Source organism: Pteronotus mesoamericanus, unplaced genomic scaffold (assembly GCF_021234165.1).
Source record: "Pteronotus mesoamericanus isolate MK-2021 breed Mesoamerican mustached bat unplaced genomic scaffold, CSHL_Meso_final scaffold_651, whole genome shotgun sequence".
NCBI lineage: Eukaryota > Metazoa > Chordata > Mammalia > Chiroptera > Mormoopidae > Pteronotus > Pteronotus mesoamericanus.
This window is the reverse complement of record NW_026555325.1, coordinates 436,165-455,242: the sequence shown is the minus strand read 5'-3', so window position 1 is coordinate 455,242 and position 19,078 is coordinate 436,165. Positions and strand designations below refer to the sequence as shown.

Below are 19,078 nucleotides of genomic sequence, written 5' to 3'. Positions count from 1 at the left end.
ATTATTAACACCTCTCCCCTCTTTACCCAGCAGGGCCTTTTATATCCTAGTTACTTGAAATTTGCACCTTGTAATGCTGCCACTATTCTTTGCATATTACAGACTGTTTATCCTAAAATGTTCCTCCTACACTGTGATTCATCAGGACTCTACCATAGTCTGCTGGTAATAAAACTTAATCAGTTTGCAACCAAATGGTTCTGAATTATTTGAAAAGCTGAGACTGAAGATAACAACGTATTGATATTCTTTGAATTTATCACCTGGTTGTAAAATTATGTTTAGTTTTACAGAGTCATTTTGCTTCCCACATGCACACAATATCAGAGTTTAGAAAAAAATTAAATTATATCACTGGTCAGAGCCCAAGTAGCTTCAGAGGCTTTTAGATGTCTTATTTGATGACATGCTTTAATGCATAACAATCCTGAAAAGTTATTTAGCTATAGAAAGAGAGATATATTTGACTTTTGCTACTGAGTTTGGCATAATTAAGACATTAAACTTTTAAAAGCTCCAAACCAAACTGAATATGCCATCCAAATCTGCTTTGGAAAAGAAATTAAAGCAATAACTTTCACAAATTTTTAAAAGGTAAATTATATTAAGCCAAGGTTGTCATTTAAATCCAAATCATTATTGCTGAGTATGATGTGTGATTAACAGGAGTTACAGTTGATGGAAAATATAGCAAATGTTAATACCTTAATACAGCATAAAAAATAAAAAAGAAAAGAAAAAGAAAGAAAAAAAAAAGAGCAGTGGCAACCTGAGTAAAAAGAAGCCAGGAAGCAGCTGAAAAAGAGACCGGTTCACTGTGAGAAATGTAAACCTCTCAGACAGTGCTACGGCCCCGAATCCAACAGCTCAGGAACAAGGCCAATTATTGCAAAATATTAAACATACATGGTGAAGCTGCAAACTTTTCAAAAGAGTCAATAGAATGAAAGCAGCTACATAGAAAACAGCCAGGGCCTCATAAACCTAAAATCTTTGCTATAATCACTACCTGCAGAAAAAGGTTTTTTTATAAGTATACCAAGCTCCTTACATATAGTATACTTTATAGTCTCTGAGCTGTACATTTTATGATAAAGAATTAAGGTAACAAATCTTTATTACTCCAACTGGCAAATAACTAGATCTTTTGAAATTGTTGCTTATATGACTCCAGTTCTTGAGAGTAAGTCACTGTTACAAACCAATTCTTGAATATTCCCATCTCTCTGAACTAGAAATGACACATAAGAAAGACACACAGAATCATGGAATTTTAAGGTACAGAGAGGCTTCAACAGACAATATAGTGAAACTCCCTTACTTGGAAAATAAGTAAATTAAAACCCAGAGGCTTTAACTGACACACCTAAAGCCAGTTAAAAACAACTTAAGTGCTGTCAGGATTTGACTCCTATTTTGTTTTCTTTCACATTATACACTACATTGTCTGAAAAGCCTTATGTTGCCAGAATTTCTTCTGCTTTTTTTGATAGATATTGACTCTACCTTGTTTTGAATGACCATGGTAGTTTCACATTCACAACGAAAGATGTGTATATTCATTTCCCAGTAGTAATGTTAGTACTGATGTCAATTCAGTTCCCGTAACACACTGGAGGTTGTCAAGGAGACCAATAACTATTGTGGTCCTCTGGCACACACTTGGATTAAAGAGCAAAGCATTTCATCCTTTCTTTCCCCAAAAGGGGGAAAAAAAGAGGATCCTACATTTTCCTGCCCCTATCCTACCTGGTCTAAGAATACTTGATTCATTTGGGTTTGTTAATTTATGGCAAAAACTTTTTAAAGTTACATACAAACATTTCAAAATTATTTATCTGTGCCTCAGTGAGGAAAAATTGTTCCAAATCTAGCAATGTTTTCATTATTTGGTTGAATAATTAGTTTCGCCATTTTATGCAAAACAAAACAAAACAAAAAAAACCAAAAAAATAAAAGAAAACAATATGAGCAACTGAAAGTTGTTTGAATAAAAAAGATGTAAGATGTGACGATTTCTAATTTTAATCAGATTGGGATAGTAGAATGCAGGGAAATATAAGTAAACAATATGAAAAAGAAATCCAGAAAGTCTGATTATTTATTTTTTAAATGTTTTAAAAAGATTTTATTTATTTTTATAGAGAAGGGAAGGGAGGGTGAAAGAGAGGGAGAGAAACATTGATGTGAGAGAGAGACATCAATTGGTTGCCTCTCACATGCCCCCAACTGGAGACCTGGCCTGCAACCCAGGCATGTGCCCTGACTGGGAATTGAACTGGCAACCTTTGGGTTCATAGGCCAGCACTCAGTCCACTGAGCCACATTAGTTAGGGTGAAAGCCTGATTTTTAAAATAAAGATGTAAATTACTGAGACAGAAGTTCGTATAAATCTGTGAAAAGAATCAGAAACAAAAATCTGTCACCCTGGCCAGGTAGCCCAATTGGCAAGGGTGTTTTCCTGAAACACCAAAGTTGCAGGTTCAAACCTCAGTCAGGCACATAAAAAAACCAACCAATGAAAGCATAAGTAAGTGGAACAATGAAATTGTTCTCTCTTTTTCTTTCTCTCTCCTCAAAATCAAGAAAAACAAACAAAGCACAGCTTGTTATTTTCCCAGTGCATCTTACTTTTCTATTAGGACACCTACAAACATAAATGTACATTTTCTGTAAGATATGACATAAAAAATAACCATTAGCTAACCACAAAAGTCTTTAGATAACTTTTTAAAATATTCAAATCCTATAAATTCTATAAGAAGGTTCAATATAATTACCAACACAACACTTGACACTGGCACTACTGAACTTTTCTTTCAAGGGAAATTTCTATTGTACTTATTAGCATAACAAAATTTCTTTCTCTTTCAGATAAGGATGCTTTGAGGATTTATCTATTTAAGAAAATTAAAAGAAAAGATTTTATTTATTTCTAGAGAGAGGGGAAGGGAGGGAGAGAAACATCAATGTGTGGTTGCCTCTCAGGTATCCCCTACTGGGGATCTGGCCCACCACCCAGGCATGTGCCATCACTGGGAATTGAACTGGTGACCCTTTGGTTCACAGGCCGGTGCTCAATCCACTGAGCCACACCAGCCAGGGCTATTTCTCTTTTATTCTTCAAACTAAATGAGATTCAACTAACTTAAGCTGTAAGTTAAGAGGACACTACATAAAATAACTGGAAGAAACAACTATAGTTATAAAGTATTATATTATGACCAACTCTACGAATCAAACACAATGTCAAAAACCATTCAGACATATTCTCTCTGTACCTGAACTATCCAGATCCAATCTAACTTACTGTTTTCTTTCTTCTCATCATAACTAGCATTAGGGGGGAAAACACCCCAAATTAGAATATGACTGATGATAAACACATGCTATCTGACACACTCATATTTTGGCCTTCAGTTAGAAGTGTCATTTTTTTCTGCTGGGATTTATTTGTACAAGCCCACTGGTCTGACCTGTAATTACAAGTTATAATTTTGTAGGCAATTTGACAAAAATTTAGTCATAAAAAAGATCAAAACTAATAAGCTCACACAAATACAAAACAAAGGATCTTTCATTACCTCATTAATATGCTGTATTAATGAATTGTCTTAATTAGTCACACACAAGGTACTTGAATGGGGAATGTGAAGACAATCTTTTTCATCATAGCATTAGCTATAATCTGAATTATAATTTTGAGAGAAAAAAATCAAGACAAAAAACAATATGAAAGGTCAATCACTGAGGATGAGTGACTGAGGTTCTTCTAGGAAAACTCAGAAAGTAATTTCCATATTAAAACAATAATATATTAAAGCTAATGAGCAGTGTCACAACCAACGTTTCTATGTATAAAGAAGAATTTTTGATGCCCTTCAAAATTATAGCATATACTAGTTTACATAATAAGTGGACTACATTATTAAACTTCTAGAAAACCTGAAACTAAAGAGTTGTATTTGAGACAGGGGGCAAATTCTAAGATGGCGAAAAAGGACCAATGCTTGTACTTAATTTAGAAGTACATCTGCACACATACAATACAGGGCCAGTAACACACAAAAAGGAAGAAAGATACTAGTACAAGACAACTCCTAGGAGCAACAGATTAAGGACCTGGAAGTACCCTGCAGGGATGATAAGTAAGAGTTGTATCTTGTAAAGGAAGTTGGTAAGTCACAGTAATCACTGAAGATTGCGCAAATGATGAGAAGCAAGAACACTGCTCATCAGATTGCTGGGTGCAGAAGTCCTCCTTCTGAAACTGCAGTACTCCTTAAGGGTTCCACACAATATCAAGAGCAAGAAACTGCCTAAGTGGAGGTAGAGGATTATGTGGCCTTGGGGAGTTACGCTGATACAGTCTGAGAGCCTCTAAGGGTTACAAGCAGCTAAAAAGGCCCAAAAAGAAATCAATAAAAATACTACTTCAACACCTAGAATTATGAAATGCAGAAAAAAAATACCCTCTTAAACTTCTAGGGCAAAGGTATACATCTAGATGGGAAGCACAGAGAAATGAATTCAGTAAAATAAGATAGTTTTATGCATTGAGATCAACTGTTTTCAATGAATGTTTAAAGAAAATTTAAAAGGGACAAAAGGAAAACAATCTTTTGACTTTTAATATATTTGATATAACTAGTATTAGATTGTATTTGGTTTAAAAATACCTTTCACTATATAACTAGCAAACTGGAAAACACAAAAACAGATGGGTAAGAACATCATTCCTTTAAAAGACATTCCTACTGATACTGAGACAACAAATTTTCACTAGAGTTCTCAATCAAATTTAGACTCAGGAGGTATTTTAACTTGTCTTGCCTCTCTTTTGCTGTTACCACCTGTGGATTACTAGGATGCAAAGAAGGATTTGACTACAATGGCAACAAGCACCAAGAAGCTGTTCACCACACTGCTCAGCCTGGTATAATCTTTTCATCATGGCTCCTAACCCTTTAGCATATAAACCTGACAATGTGGTATTTGCTAGCAGGTGCTAAGATTTGCCCACTCTTCTAATATCACTGGTTTGAATATCCGTATGTATCTCATATCTGAGACCACTTACAGACTGAGTGTGGCAGTATCTTAACAGTAAGACTGAAATAAAGTAGGATTAGAAAAAAAGCAACACCCAAGAGCTAAGAATTAATGACAGAAATACTACTCACCTGTCTGCTGTGCAGGCTGTAGCAGTGGTTGGTTTAGATGTGAATTGTAGTGGACAGAAGGGACTGGGCGATACTGAGGCTGATTGGAGTGATAGTGGCCTGGAGCACAGTAACAGGCTGGCACCTAGGATAAGAAATGAGGAAAAAAAAATTAGTTTTACTTGAAATGAAATTTTTTTTCTGCAAGGCACATCAGACTGTATTGAGTAATAATTATTTCCAACACAAATCCCCTGAAAACTGATTTTCTTAGCTTTAACTGAAAAAATTTTTAAAAATTTCAAATATATAGCATGCATAACAAAAGATGCCTAATGATAAGCCCATCAGTGAGAGTTAGTAGATTTAAAATTTTTTTTTTTTACCAATATTTGTTTCAGATTTTCTTCTCTTTTGCAAAACCAAACACTACTGAAATAGCTGAAGGCCTATTCCACACACACACAAAAACAACCCATTATCCTGTAGTTAGAATACAAGGTCTGTCCAGAAGGTATCCAGCCATGCAATATGAAAAAGACATTTATTGAAGAAGATACAAGAAACATGTACATAGGACAATAATACCTCAGTCCCTTTCAAAGTAGGCACCTTGGGACCTCACACAGTTCTCCCAGTTGCCATCAGCTGCCCCAATGTATTTTCCTGAATCTCACTGACGGTCTGAAATCTCTTCCCTTTCCAAGGTGATTTTAGTTTTGGAAAAAGACAGAAGTTGCAGGATCCCAAATCTGGGTTGTAGGGTGTAGGCAAGTGTCCCACCTGGTTTCAAGGACTGTAGCCACGCCAACAGGCAAGAGGGCCTCAGGGCTGGAGCTGAGCAAGGAGGTCTTGGGAAAATAGGCCACTGAGGAGACAGAACCTGTTCTCCCTCACATCACCCTGCTTGGCCCTGGAGGATGGCTGGTAGTCAATGATGGGTAAGACCCCTTGATGGCAGGGGCAACCTAAGACATGCACAATCACATAGGGGCCATCAGGGAAGGACGTGGGGGGCACAAAGAAGGGGCAAAAGACCCTCACCCCTCAGCTTGTCATGGCCAGAGTCCTCATTCTATCTGAAAGTCTCCTTATCTCTTGGCTGTTCTGCTCCACCCACCTGACTGGGTTAGTAAAACAATACTAAAGGCAGGTATAGCCCTAAACTGGATAGGGCAGGTCCAGGGACAATTAGGCCTGGAAAAGGAATGCATTAAATCCTATGAAACTTACTTTGCTAAGAATGTCCTTGAGTTAATGAGTACTGATGTTTGGGGTCCAAGCATAGAATGTCATCAGTTTCCAGACCCTGACCTGAGGTAATTCTGTGTTCCTTCAATTGTTATCTATGATCTCTGTTTTCTGCAAACATAGCCTTTTGACATAAATTGACAAACTTTGCGTGCCTGCTGTATACCCCTTTGCATATCCTTCTCAATAAAAGCCACTTCAAGAGAAGGGCTCAGGGCATTCTCCACTACAGGGAATCACCACCCCCTTTTCCTGGAAGACTGAGAATGTCTGGAACAACTTATTCAGAGTGTCTGGAATGACTTATTTCCTCCATCTGTGGCGGCCCGGCTGGGGGCGGGGGTGCTCTGCGGGACGGGGTGCCACCCCTCAAGGAACATAGTCAATAACATTGTAATAACTACATATGGTGTCAGGTGGGTATTGGGACTTATCAGGGGAGTTTACTTTGCAAAAGTTATATAAATACATGACTAACCACTATGTTGTATACCTGAAATTAATGTAATAATTGAATGTCAACTTTAATTGAACAAAATCTCCTTCAGAATATTTAAAAAAATTAACTACTTAGGTTATATTAATAAAATATGTGTAATATTTGTATAATGAAAACTGTAAAATACTGTTGAGAACAATTAAGGAAGAAAAAAGTAAATGGAGAAAACATAATCCTGCACTGGAAAATTCAATAGTGTTAAGAGTGTTGAGGTGTTAATTCTCCCTAAACTGATCTATTTCTTCTTGAAATGCATTTTATTTTGTAGTGCACTTACTGTATTGTGTTCCTCTAGAAGTAATTATTAAAAAAAACCTCTCAGTGGGAGAAAGAAATTCCAAGATCACATAGTTTAACTACCTAATTGTCATGTGGTTGTCTAGCATGCACTTGAAAAATCTCCAGAGAAAAAGATGACAAGCTTTGCTTACACATTGTCACAAATTCCCTGTGAAATTAAAAATAAATACTCTAGTATTAAAACTGATCTTAAATGAGAAACTTTTATGGGGAACAATGAAAAAGTGATGTACCTGTGGTGAGGGCTGCTGGATATATCCCTGCTGCTGGAGCACAGGCTGGCTGACAGGATGGCCAGGGGCAGAATAGCCAGCAGTAGCGACTGGCTGCCCAGGTGGTAAGGGGGGAGGAGGGGGAGGAGGGGGGGGAGGTGGAGGTGGAGGTGGTGGTAGCGGTGGTGGTGGAGCTGCGGTCATGATATAACCAGATTGCTGTGGGGACTGAAGAACAACAGTGGACTGGAACATGGTAGCATGAGGGTCAGAACCATCTGCAGATGGCTGGCGGGCAAGACTCATGTGGCTAAACTGAGACCCAAGGTTGTCCTGCTAAAAAAGGAAAAGTTATATCAGTACTCTTTTCATACACAGACCAATCTAATCAAAGAAAAATACTTTATATATTTTTAGATGAGCTTTAGTAGTACATATTATGGAAATCTTGCCTGTATTAACAGACATAATTTAATAAAAGAACAGCTTCAAGAAAATTAAAACTCTAAGGCAGTAAAGTAGGAATATTACAATGCTGTCATTACAAATTACTTATAAAATATCATACATGTAATGGAAATGCATAGCATGTAGAAAAATGAAAAATCACTTATTTAAATGAAGATTAAAAGCACATTAGGATGTGCAAGTGAAACTTAAAGGACTTCAAATACCAGGTAACTACTAATTATTCTTCACTTTAAATCATATGGCATATAGATGGCATATAGAAACTAAATGATGATACTCTGAAACACAAGTCTGACCTAGCATTAGTGACCTTGAATTAACCTCTAGGTAGTTTCAGGTTGATTGTCACTGGTTGCTGAGAAGTAAACACGTAGTTTTACTTGTTTTGACCTAAATAAACTCAGCATACTTTTAGCACTCATTTATCCCAAAGCTCACTAAATATCCACTAAGTACCAAGTAGTGTGCGAAGCACTAAAATAAAATTAGTATATTTTTTCTGACTATAGTGACCTCACAATATAATTAGGAAAGAGAAAAATAACGAAAAAAAAATCACCACCCTTTTCCTAGAAGCCAAGATTCAGATCTTAAACATCTCTGTTATTGCCTATCATACCTAACAAATATATTAGAAGAAATGAAATTAAATTAAAAGTCATCCACTCTAGTCTTCTCTCTGGTCTCTCAAAAATAATTTAACCACAAACTCTATTCTTTCTTAATGTGATTCAGTCTGTTTCTTACATCAAATGTTAGACAAATGTAATCCAAATTAGTTTCCTACTACTTCTGCTACTTGGTAGGCAAGCAATGGTGCCCAGACAAAGTAGAGTTGTGATTTATGTCACCTAACAAATGTTTTTCTGGCTCAACAACAACATAAGGAACAGTTCTGACTTGTCTAGATAATATCACTGAAATGAAAATAATGGGGTTAAAATAATTTCGCTGCTACCAAGGAGTCACAGATTGGCAACAATATATACCACGTTTTGCTAACAGGAAAACTATGAAAAAAAGTTACTTAAGAAATTGTGGTAATGGAGTTGTCAGATCAAAGTTGACATGTCTGCAATTTCTATAGTCTGCTGGTTTTTGCAAACTAAATTAAGGCTATAGCAAAGATAAGAGATTGAAAGGGGGAACCTGATTTAATGATTGAAAATATATGGGCTTCTAGTCAAGATGGTGGTGTAGGCAGACATGGCTTGCTTCTTCCCACAGCCACATCAAAATTGCAACTAAAATATAAAGCAATCATCACTTAGAAACATCAGGAATCGAGTTAAATGGAAGTCTGACTATGGAAGTAAAGAAACCACATCCATCCAGACCGGTAGGAGGGGCACAGATGCGGAACAGGCTTGTCTCTCACCCATGTGTGATAGATAAAAATGCAGGAGGGATAATCTCTGGAGCAAGGAGTTCCAGTCCCACACCAGGTCCCCCCAGCCCAGGGTTCCAGAGTCAGGATGGTAAGTCCCCACAACTTCTGCCTGCAAACACCAGCTAGGATTGAGTCGGTAGAAGAAACTGGTATTCACAAACAGTTCCTCTTAAAAACACCCACATATTGACTCACCTACTCAGACTCACTCCCTTTAAGCTCCAGTGCTGGGGTGGAAGCTTGAAGGGCACCAGTGGCACTGGGAAAGGCTGAAGTGTCTGTCAAAGGGGAAAGCAGAGGCCATTGTCCCTTTTCTGGGCCCTCACCCACTGGAGCCACAGAGCTGTCAGGCTGGCACCACATTTGAGACCTGGCTAACACTGTTTTGACCCACCTTGGAGATCCCCAGAGACTCCGACTCACCCAACTTTATGGGCCCATCCAAGCTGCTTTTCCGTACGAATAACTGGTCTTGGCTCAAGCTTCACAGCTTCCTAAATCCTATCAAACAAGCAACCCCAATGAGCTCCCGGCTAGGCACTAGCAGCAGCCAGATTAGTTTCATAGCTTGATTTCCCTTGAAAATCTCCAAGCCCAGCGGAAGGCTTCATTGATTGCTTTATAACTCAGGAAGGATGGCCTTTGGCTAAACTCAGGGTGGGGCTGACCTTGGCTTGCACCACCTAAGAAACCCCAGGGCCAGCTCACCTAGTAGACAGCTAGAGATCATTTTGAAGCCCTGCCACCCTGTCCCTGAACAGCTGATCCTCCATGGAGGGCGGAGGTTGGTGGTGAGTGGTCACTGCCAATCCTTGAAGCTGACTGGCCTGGGAAAATCTCTCTCATTGATCTGCCAACAGCAACCAAGGCTCAACTACAAGAGTAAGGTATACTCAGCCTACACAAAGGGCACACCTTGAATACTCAACTTGGGAGATAGGGGAGGCTGTGCCACTGGACCCTATAGGACATCTACTGTATTAGGCCACACTACCAAGACATGGAGTCAAAGCAGCTCTACCTAATACATAGAAACAAACACATGGAGGCTTCAAAGCGAGGAGACAAAGAAATGTGGCCCAAATGACATAATAGGTCAAAATTCCAGAAAACTAGCTAAGCAAAATGGAGATAAGTGATCTATCAGATGCATAGTTCAAAACACTGGTTATAAGAATGCTCACGGAACTTAGTGAGGAACTCAGCAGCCTAAAAAAAAAGATCCAGTCAGAAACAAAGGATTCATTGATTGGAATAAAGAACTTACAGTAAGCAACAACAAAAACAGTGGAGTGGACAAAACTGAGAATAAAACCAATCATTTGGAACCTAAGGAAGCAAAAAACAACCAATTAGAACAAGGGGAAAAAAAGAACCCCCCCCCCCCCAATGAGGGTACCATAAACAGCCTCTGGGACAACTTCAAGAGGTTTAACATTTGCATCATAGGAGTGGTAGAAGAAGAAGAGCAAGAAATTGGAAATCTACTTGAAAAAATAGTGAAAGAAAACTTCCCTAATTTGGCAGAGGAAATAGACATGCAAGTCCGGGAAGCACACAGAGTCCCAATCAAGTTGGATCCACAGAGGACCACAACAAGACATATCATACTTAAAATGCCAAGGGCTAAAGATAAAGAGAGAATCTTACAAGCGACAAGAGAAAAGCAGAGTGTTATCTGTGAAGGAGTTCCTATAAGACTATCAGCTGATTTCTCAAAAGAAACTTTGTTGGCAAGAAGTATTCAAAGTGATGAAAAGAAAGGACCTACAACCAATATTACTCTATCCAGCAAAGCTATCTTTTAGAATAGAAGGGCAGATAAAGTGCTTCCCAGACAAAGTAAAGTTAAAGGAGTTCATTATCACAAGTCATTATTACTTGAAATGTTAAAGGTACTTATTTAAGAAAAATAAGATCAGAATTATGAACATTAAAATGACCACAAACTCACAACTACCAACAACTGAATCTAAACACACACACAGTACAAACTAAGCAAACAACCAGAACAGGAACAGAATCACGGGTATGAGGATCATTTGGAGGGTTATCAGCTGGGAGGAACAATGGGAGAAAGGAGGAAGTGATGTAGGGATCAAGAAGCATAACTGGTAGCAATAAAATAGACAGGGGGATGTAAAGAATGGTTCAGGAAAGGGAGAAGCCAAAGAATTTACACATAAAACCCATGGATATAAACTAAGGAGATGGGGACTGCTGGAGGAAAGGGGGTACCAGGTAGAGGAAGAGAAAGGGGAAAAAAATTGGGGCAACTCTAACAGCATAATCAATAAAATATACCTAAAAAACTGGGGAAAAAAAGGAAATACATGGTTTTACTCCTCCCGCATGGCTGCTCTGCTTTTTTAACTCAATGCATAATTCCAAAAAGGAAAAATATACTAGGTGTAATTACAAAGTAATATGGCCATTATTTTAAAAAGAGCTACCCTAACTGCACACCACTATTACAACCATCTTGGCAAAAACTCAATTTTGCTGTACCTATGATGTACCATTTTTAAAAACATTTTTTAGGCTTTTATGCTATCCTTTTAAAGTTGTTAACCTTCTAAATGCTGGCAAAATTTCACTTTTTCAGACTGAAAGTGATTTCTAAAAATCATTTAGAGCCAAGGGTGGTAAATAAGGCTGTCCCCAACTCAAAACAAAATTACCCCCAATAAGTAATGTTTCTAAAAACTGTAGAGTGATTTTAAGATATAGCTTGTAATTTAACTTGAAAAGCAATTTCAAAATGTGATGCTCTGCAGCTTTAGAAATAGTAGCATCACTGGAAAAACGTATGTAGGCTGTTAGGGAGACTCATTTTAACGGAAGGAAACTAATATTTATTGAATATTTCATGTTAGGCACTATGCAAGAGATATTTCACATCGCTGTCTCATGTGGTCAGTAACCAAAGATCACGCAGAAAACACATGGCAGGGGACGTCTGAGTTCTTAATCAGTCGTATAACTTGGGGCATACGCTGGGTTAAAGGAGGTAGCAGTCCCTTATAGTTACAGATATATCTAGAGATCTTCCTTAGAAATTTACTTAGGGGGATATCTTCTGTGGTTTTAAGCTTCAATTCACCCTAATTACTGGTACTAAGTCTACTGGACCTATGGCACTGGGGAAAGGACAGAAACCTTAAACCCACATGAAAGCTGCCACCCCAGGATTGCATAGTTTTGCACTGACCTCAATGCGGTAAGTAGTTGAAACATGTTAGGACTAGAATAGTCAACATGAAAATTATTTCATTATGAAGAAGATTAGGGTTTATACAATCACTGTGATAAGCCAATATAACAAATATTTCATGGAAGAGAATTAATTTATTTCTAATACAGGTTAGAAACACTTTTCAGTATATATGTATCCCTCACTTTAAAATAATCACAAAAGACATTCACAAGCATCAAAGAAAAATGTACTAGGTGTACCATTAAGATTAACAGCTTAAAGAAATGACACAGACACACACACAAACACGCAAACACACCTCTTATATATGGAAGATAAACATTTTTCTTGTAACTGAAAATTTTTATTAAGAGCTGAGAAACTAGTTCTTAAAATTATTTTACTAATTGAATACTTTAGCATTTCAGGAAAAAGTTTCTGAGGGGAACTCAAAAAAACAGGGGTTTAAGGAAAAAACCCCGAAACATTTCAAAATTTTATGGAATACAGATGGCCATCTACAGGCTAACATTGACATCTGATTGAGTTTTCCAATCTTTATTTATATAGTTCGTTACAAAGGGGGTAATATACATATTGGCTTAACCAGTACCATAATCCATTTCATAGGTGGTAATCAGGCTAAGGTAAGTTAAGTGACTTGCAGAGTCATATAAGCAAGCACTGGAGGAACCCAGGTGATTTTATCTAATAAAAATTCTTAGTTTTGGTCAAAAGGTATATATATGAATCTTCCTCAGGAATATTTCCAAAGAAAATACTTTAAAATTGCAAAATAAACTAATTGAATAAGATTGCCCAGGGAATAATCTGAATAAGAAGAAACTGTTACAACAACTAAGATGTATAAACAATGACTTGTACTTTTAACATAAAATCAACATAATAGTTTCTGAAACTATTAAAGGCTTATATTAGCTTAGAATCCCAGGGGAAAAAAAATCTACAATTAAAGTAGAAGTAGTAGAAGAAATAAAATAAAATAAAATAAAATAAAATAAAATAAAATAAAATAAAATAAAGGAAAAGCTGAAAGATCTACATAGTAGCCACTGGCTTTTCACTAACCTCTCAACTAGAAATTAGCAAGATTCCTAATTGATGACAGCACTTATCACACTAAATGAGGTGTAGTAGCTTTAGAACTTCCAAATACTGGCTGTGCAATGTGTTACTAAGTCAGACAACCATTAAGACATAACTTTTTTCCAGACAACTTCACCTGCTATGTAAGTGTCAGAGGAAACAAAAGCTTTAGTCTGCTGAGGGATAAAAGAAGAAGAGCACTATGAGCACCAAGGGTATGAATTAATGTCTGCCAGGGTGTCAAGCGGTAATGAGAAAAATGTGGGCTTTCTGAAAACTGGCTGATCAAAGTGGAATTCTGATACCACTTAGAAAAGAAAAAGCCTTAGCACTTCCTTTTCCTTCTTAAATTGCAACTGGCTGCAAAACAATACTCAGAGATTGGTTTCAAGAAATGCATCCCATTTGCAGGTTTTGGAAATCACAGTATTATTTTGTTTGGTTATTTGAAATTTTTGTTTGGATAGACTATCTCAGTGTGTAAAAAATAGTTACTGAGTATCATTTCTCTATTTTTGTATCTGATGATGAATTACCAAAAATACTTGAAGCAATGCCAGGAAAAAAGACATGGAGTTGGATGAATACCCCAAGATTTCAAATTATAGTCCATTAAGGCATTTATTTCTAAACTAAACTGTCTACACCTTCACTTACAATTGTCTCTTATAACTAAGTCAGTTATTTCTAAGATTTATAACCATAGGTAAATCCTTTGAATTTCTTGAAGCCAACAGACTAATATTATTTTCACTGAATTAAACAAAATGAAAATCAGTCCTGTAAAGCTCCTAGTGAAATATACAGTGCTGCAACCACATGATAGTAAAATGAAAAAAAAACACTTAAGGATCAAGTTGAATGAAGTCAGGGTAGAGAACAGAGGGGAAGTTTTATGTAGTCTAATATGCAACTGAGTGTACGTAATCAAATCGGGTTGGAAAGAGAATATGGGAATCTTTGGAAATAGTTTTAGGCAATTTCCTCTACATACATGAATTCATATTTATGCTTTTAGAAATGCATCAAAATCTTGATGTCCATTTATTTTATTAATTAATTTATTTGATTTTAGTGAGAAAGGAAGGGAGGGAGAGAAACACTGATGTGACATAGGAATATCAATCTGTTCCCTCTTGTATGTGCCCTGACCAGGGACTGAAGCTGCAAGTAGGCATGTCCCGGCCAGGAATCGAACCTGTGACCTTTTGGTTTACAGGATGACACTCCAACCAACTGAGCCACATAGGGTGAAGTCCATTTACTTAAGATAAACCGCCTTGCCCAGTATTAAGAATGTTAGTTACCAGAGGACAATTATTTTCATGACCTTCAAAATATTTGTACACTTTATCAAATTGCTCATACATTCTTCACCCCTGCAATACAAATGATATAACTTGTGAGGAAAACTAATTAAATTTTTCCAATTCAAGTTTATCACCATATTTCTTTCACAAGAAATTACTCTGTATTTTCTTAAAAGTGGAAAAGGAGGGAAAAAAAGGTTTAACAACAGTATGAACTGTTTTTGATGTTACAGAACCTTTAAGACAAAATGAAATAGGAATTCACACTGGTCTAATCAAGTTCTGCAAGGATGTTATAAATAACATCTCTATAGGGGAAAAGCCTGAATGCAAAAATCTATGTGTAAACTCTAAACATTTAAACAAAATTGAGATATTATTGAGCGCTTTAGTGATTTCTAACTTGACATGTTTCTGTCTCTTTCTTTCATAGGGTGGGTGGGATGGAGAGTACATTATAGAACTTGAGGAACTCAACTCAGTTTCTTCACATCACTGGAACTGTTTTTAAACTCACTTTACTCACTGGGATAATGAACACTCTTAGTTTCCTTTTATTCCTCTTGCCCATTTCTTGCTGTTGTGAAATACGGATAAAATACTTACCATACAGGCTCATGAGATACAAAATTTCCTTCTTTCTAAAATATATTCTGTATTTGTTAGCTGAAAAGCCCTTGAGGTTAACCTCTCTTCCTATAAGCAGTGAGTGAGGCATCACTGGTGGAAAATATTAAAGTTCTAAGAGATATCTACATGGGCTATCTCAAAAATAATTAGTGGATTTAGTCCAAAATATGCAAAGGCAGCTGAACTCAGCATTATGTGATCACGGGTATGAGCACCTGTGAGAAAATGTGATTAGCTGCTTGTTGTTGAGGTGGTGGGGGTGGCAGAGGTGGCTGTGGAGGTCCAGGCACTTGGGTTCTAACTGGTTGTTGAGCCATAGGAGGATTATACACAACTGGACTCCCATCTGGATTTATGAAGGGCTGACCTAAAAAAAGAGGAGGAAAAATTTCATTTGCAACAGAATTTGAAAAAAGGTCATTCTAGTAACAATCTACTATACATGTCTACAATCCTTACTGACAATTTCAAGGTCTCAAGTTGAAAACCAAAAGATTTTCCAAGCTTAGGAAGCAAAGTCTGACCTTATATGAGAATATTAGAATAAAGACTATTGTCTTTATTTTTCCCAGAGTAAATATTCAAAAATTTTGCTGCAGTGTTTTACTGTAAGGGTGTTGCTCCAGGATCTACCAAAGTTATTTTATAATACATAGTATTTACTGGAAACCTCTGAATTCTTAAATACATTTTGCTCCTGAATTTAGTTACAAGATTGTGGTGCTTCAGTGCTGTAATATATTTCAGTTTCAGGAAAAAAATGCTTGACTTCGGAATACTGGAAAATTATTAGTTAGCCCTTTAGGTGGCGGAAAATAGCTAATTTAGAGACCACCCTGCATATATTTAACTAATAAAATTAAAACTGAATAAAAATTAAAATAATCAATGGCTTCAAATTTCAAATGTGACTTTATGGCAGTATCATTTTGTAGGTTCTAAGTTGTTAAAAGTTGCAAATAATTTTTAAATTTTATTTTCTAAAATAATCTTTTTAATTCCAGTGAGATTTATTCAGAGATGAGAGAAACCAGAGAGAACTTTGATACTGCTTTTGAGGCTTGTTTTAGTGCTTACTAATTAATTATCAAAGGGATATTTTAAGTAATTGAGTACATTTTACTCTTTCCCTACACACATTCTAAACAACTTTTTCTTATTATAAAAAGTAGTGTTTTTATTTTGGGAAAATAACCACGAAATAGAGGTCTAAAAGAAACTAAATCCCCCATAATCTTACTGTTAACAATTAGAATATCTTCTAAACTTTTTTTTCAATGCACATATAGATTCAAAGATTAGTATTTTTCATCACTATACACTAGATTTTCTTTTTGAAGAAAAGATTATGTGAAATAAATTACTGACATGATATCCATTTAGTATGGGAAGAATACACAAGAAAATAAGAGAAGTTTGAGTAACAGTTCCTTACATTGCCTTCAAAACATCCTTTCTTACGTGATGAATCCCTCTCTGTTTTTTTTTAAAATTTATGACATATAATCTTTGGAAAAGAAGAATCCACTGCTCCATTGCTATCAAGTGGGCAAAGTTCTCCAAAGTCAAATTATTCTCTTCAGTTAGTTTCCTGACAATTTTATGCATTGGTTATAAATAACTAAAAATAAGTAATGCTGGATATTTGTCAAATGCTAAGTAATTTTGAAAACAAAATGGTAGGGAAGATGTAGGGTTGAAAGTACATTTAAAAGTAACTTAAGGACTGTCTGAAAAAAGTTAGATGTGTTGTAATGCTGTTCTCAAAAAATCAAAGAGCTCACTTTTGAACTTATTTAAAACTGAGGATACAATTCAATTTCAGATTGATTAATTTCTCACTCTATTATTCCCTACTCAACTGAATCTTTCATGTTACCAAAAATATATTAACTAATGCGTTTTGAAAGAAAAAGAATAAGAAATAATGAAATATTAAATCATCTTATATCATGCTCCCGGAAATAGGTTTAGTAATATAATAAATCTGAAGGATAAGATAACTGTTATTAAGCAAAAACTGAATTTCTAAAGAGTCAGTTATTTATGATAATTCAATTCTTATACAGACACAAATGTCTGAATACTTTATCTTAAAAAAGATGCAAATGAAGGCAATAAATTCCAAGCCATGGTTTTCTCTACAACAAAAGGAATACTCACAGACCCTGACACTCGCACCTGCCACCTGCGTCTACCTTGCCAGACTGCTACCATGCTGATGTGACCATGTCAGCTAAGTCTGTAAATTTCTTAGGAAGGTTATCAAATGATTTAAGGCTGTTTTCATTTTTTTTACCAATTGGTTGGGCTATGTTATTTTGAGGAGAGACCAAGACTTCTTGCGATGTTTTAATACATCCTATTTTTTCTGTATAAGGCATTTTTGACAATGTACATAATAAATGTATTATGACTGTATCTCTCTGAGACTGTTTCCTTATCTGTAAATGGGCATTTAATCTACCCAACAGGGTTATAAAGATTGTAAGTAAGGTATTTAAAGCACCTAATACAGTATATGACACAGTAAATGCTTAGTATAGCCACATTATTATCTAATTGCAAAGAATATGTGTTGTCAATACTAATTCTTAAAGTCTATGTATTTTCTTTACTAAAAAGATCCCCTTTAGCTTTTCCTCAGCAGAAAACAATTACCATATTCAGAAGGACAATTACTTATAGGTTCTTTCCACTTCATTATATAATGTGTAAGAGCTGTTGACTTTATCCTTCTTCATGAAGTGTAAATTATTTTCCCCAGAATAAAGCTTTTACCAAATAAAGCTCTTTTCAAAGGTAGTTGTCTCATTTCTGGGAAATAAATTGTTTTTAATTAGAGTGAGGCCATTATTTGGCCTAAAAGATAATGTTGTAAGGAGAAAAATACTTTCTGATATAAATGTCTTTTAACATTTTCTAGCATAAATGATTTTATTAAAGTTCTAGGGAAAATGCTAATTATGCATTAGAAATGAATAGCTGACAACACATACACAGACACAGCATTTAACACGTATTCTCTCATTTTCAGATAACTCCTGATAGCTCAACTGAAATAAACACTTTTTTCGGGATACCAACCTGTTTGTGGGTTGATCAGAATACTGCCAGGTGGTATGCCTGCCGCTTCCAAGGGAAGCAAAAAGAAGCTAGCGCTAGGAGATGCGACTTGCCCATTTAGGCCACCATCAAAGGAAAGAGAGCTATGAGTGCTGACAGTTGGATAGACGACAGGTGCGCCATGAGAAGACTGGCTGAGAGCTGTACCTGGAAGAGGCTGCTGGATGTGAGAAAGAGAGCCCGTAGATGACCCTACACTACCAGAAGACTCAGAACCTGGGGGAGGAGTAATGAAAAATATGGATTTTTTAAACCTCATATATAAAGGCAGGTTTTAAATATGTAACAATTAAATTCACATTGTATAACATGCAGTTAGCACATAAAAGCACTGGCTATTTTTGATTTACTGTACAAGTTTGCTTTCCCTCCCCACAATAAACAAGTTTATTTAATACAGCAAACTGATCACATAAGTTGTTA

General features: G+C 36.2%; 1 protein-coding gene across 6 annotated transcripts in view; it reads right to left on the bottom strand.

The window, feature by feature from the left end:
• R3HDM1 (R3H domain containing 1) overlaps positions 1-19,078 on the bottom strand; it is a 199,943-nt gene that overhangs the window by 60,006 nt on the left and 120,859 nt on the right. For 3 of the 6 annotated variants that reach the window (XM_054562493.1, XM_054562492.1, XM_054562494.1), the window contains 3 exons: positions 15,745-15,896; positions 7,447-7,761; positions 5,185-5,308 (listed from right to left, as the gene is read on the bottom strand). In XM_054562493.1, coding sequence (XP_054418468.1) covers positions 5,185-5,308; positions 7,447-7,761; positions 15,745-15,896 — 591 coding nt within the window. Of the gene's footprint in view, positions 1-5,184; positions 5,309-7,446; positions 7,762-15,744; positions 15,897-18,616; positions 18,872-19,078 lie in introns of all 6 variants that reach the window. The other 3 variants (XM_054562489.1, XM_054562491.1, XM_054562490.1) reach the window with 2 other exon arrangements.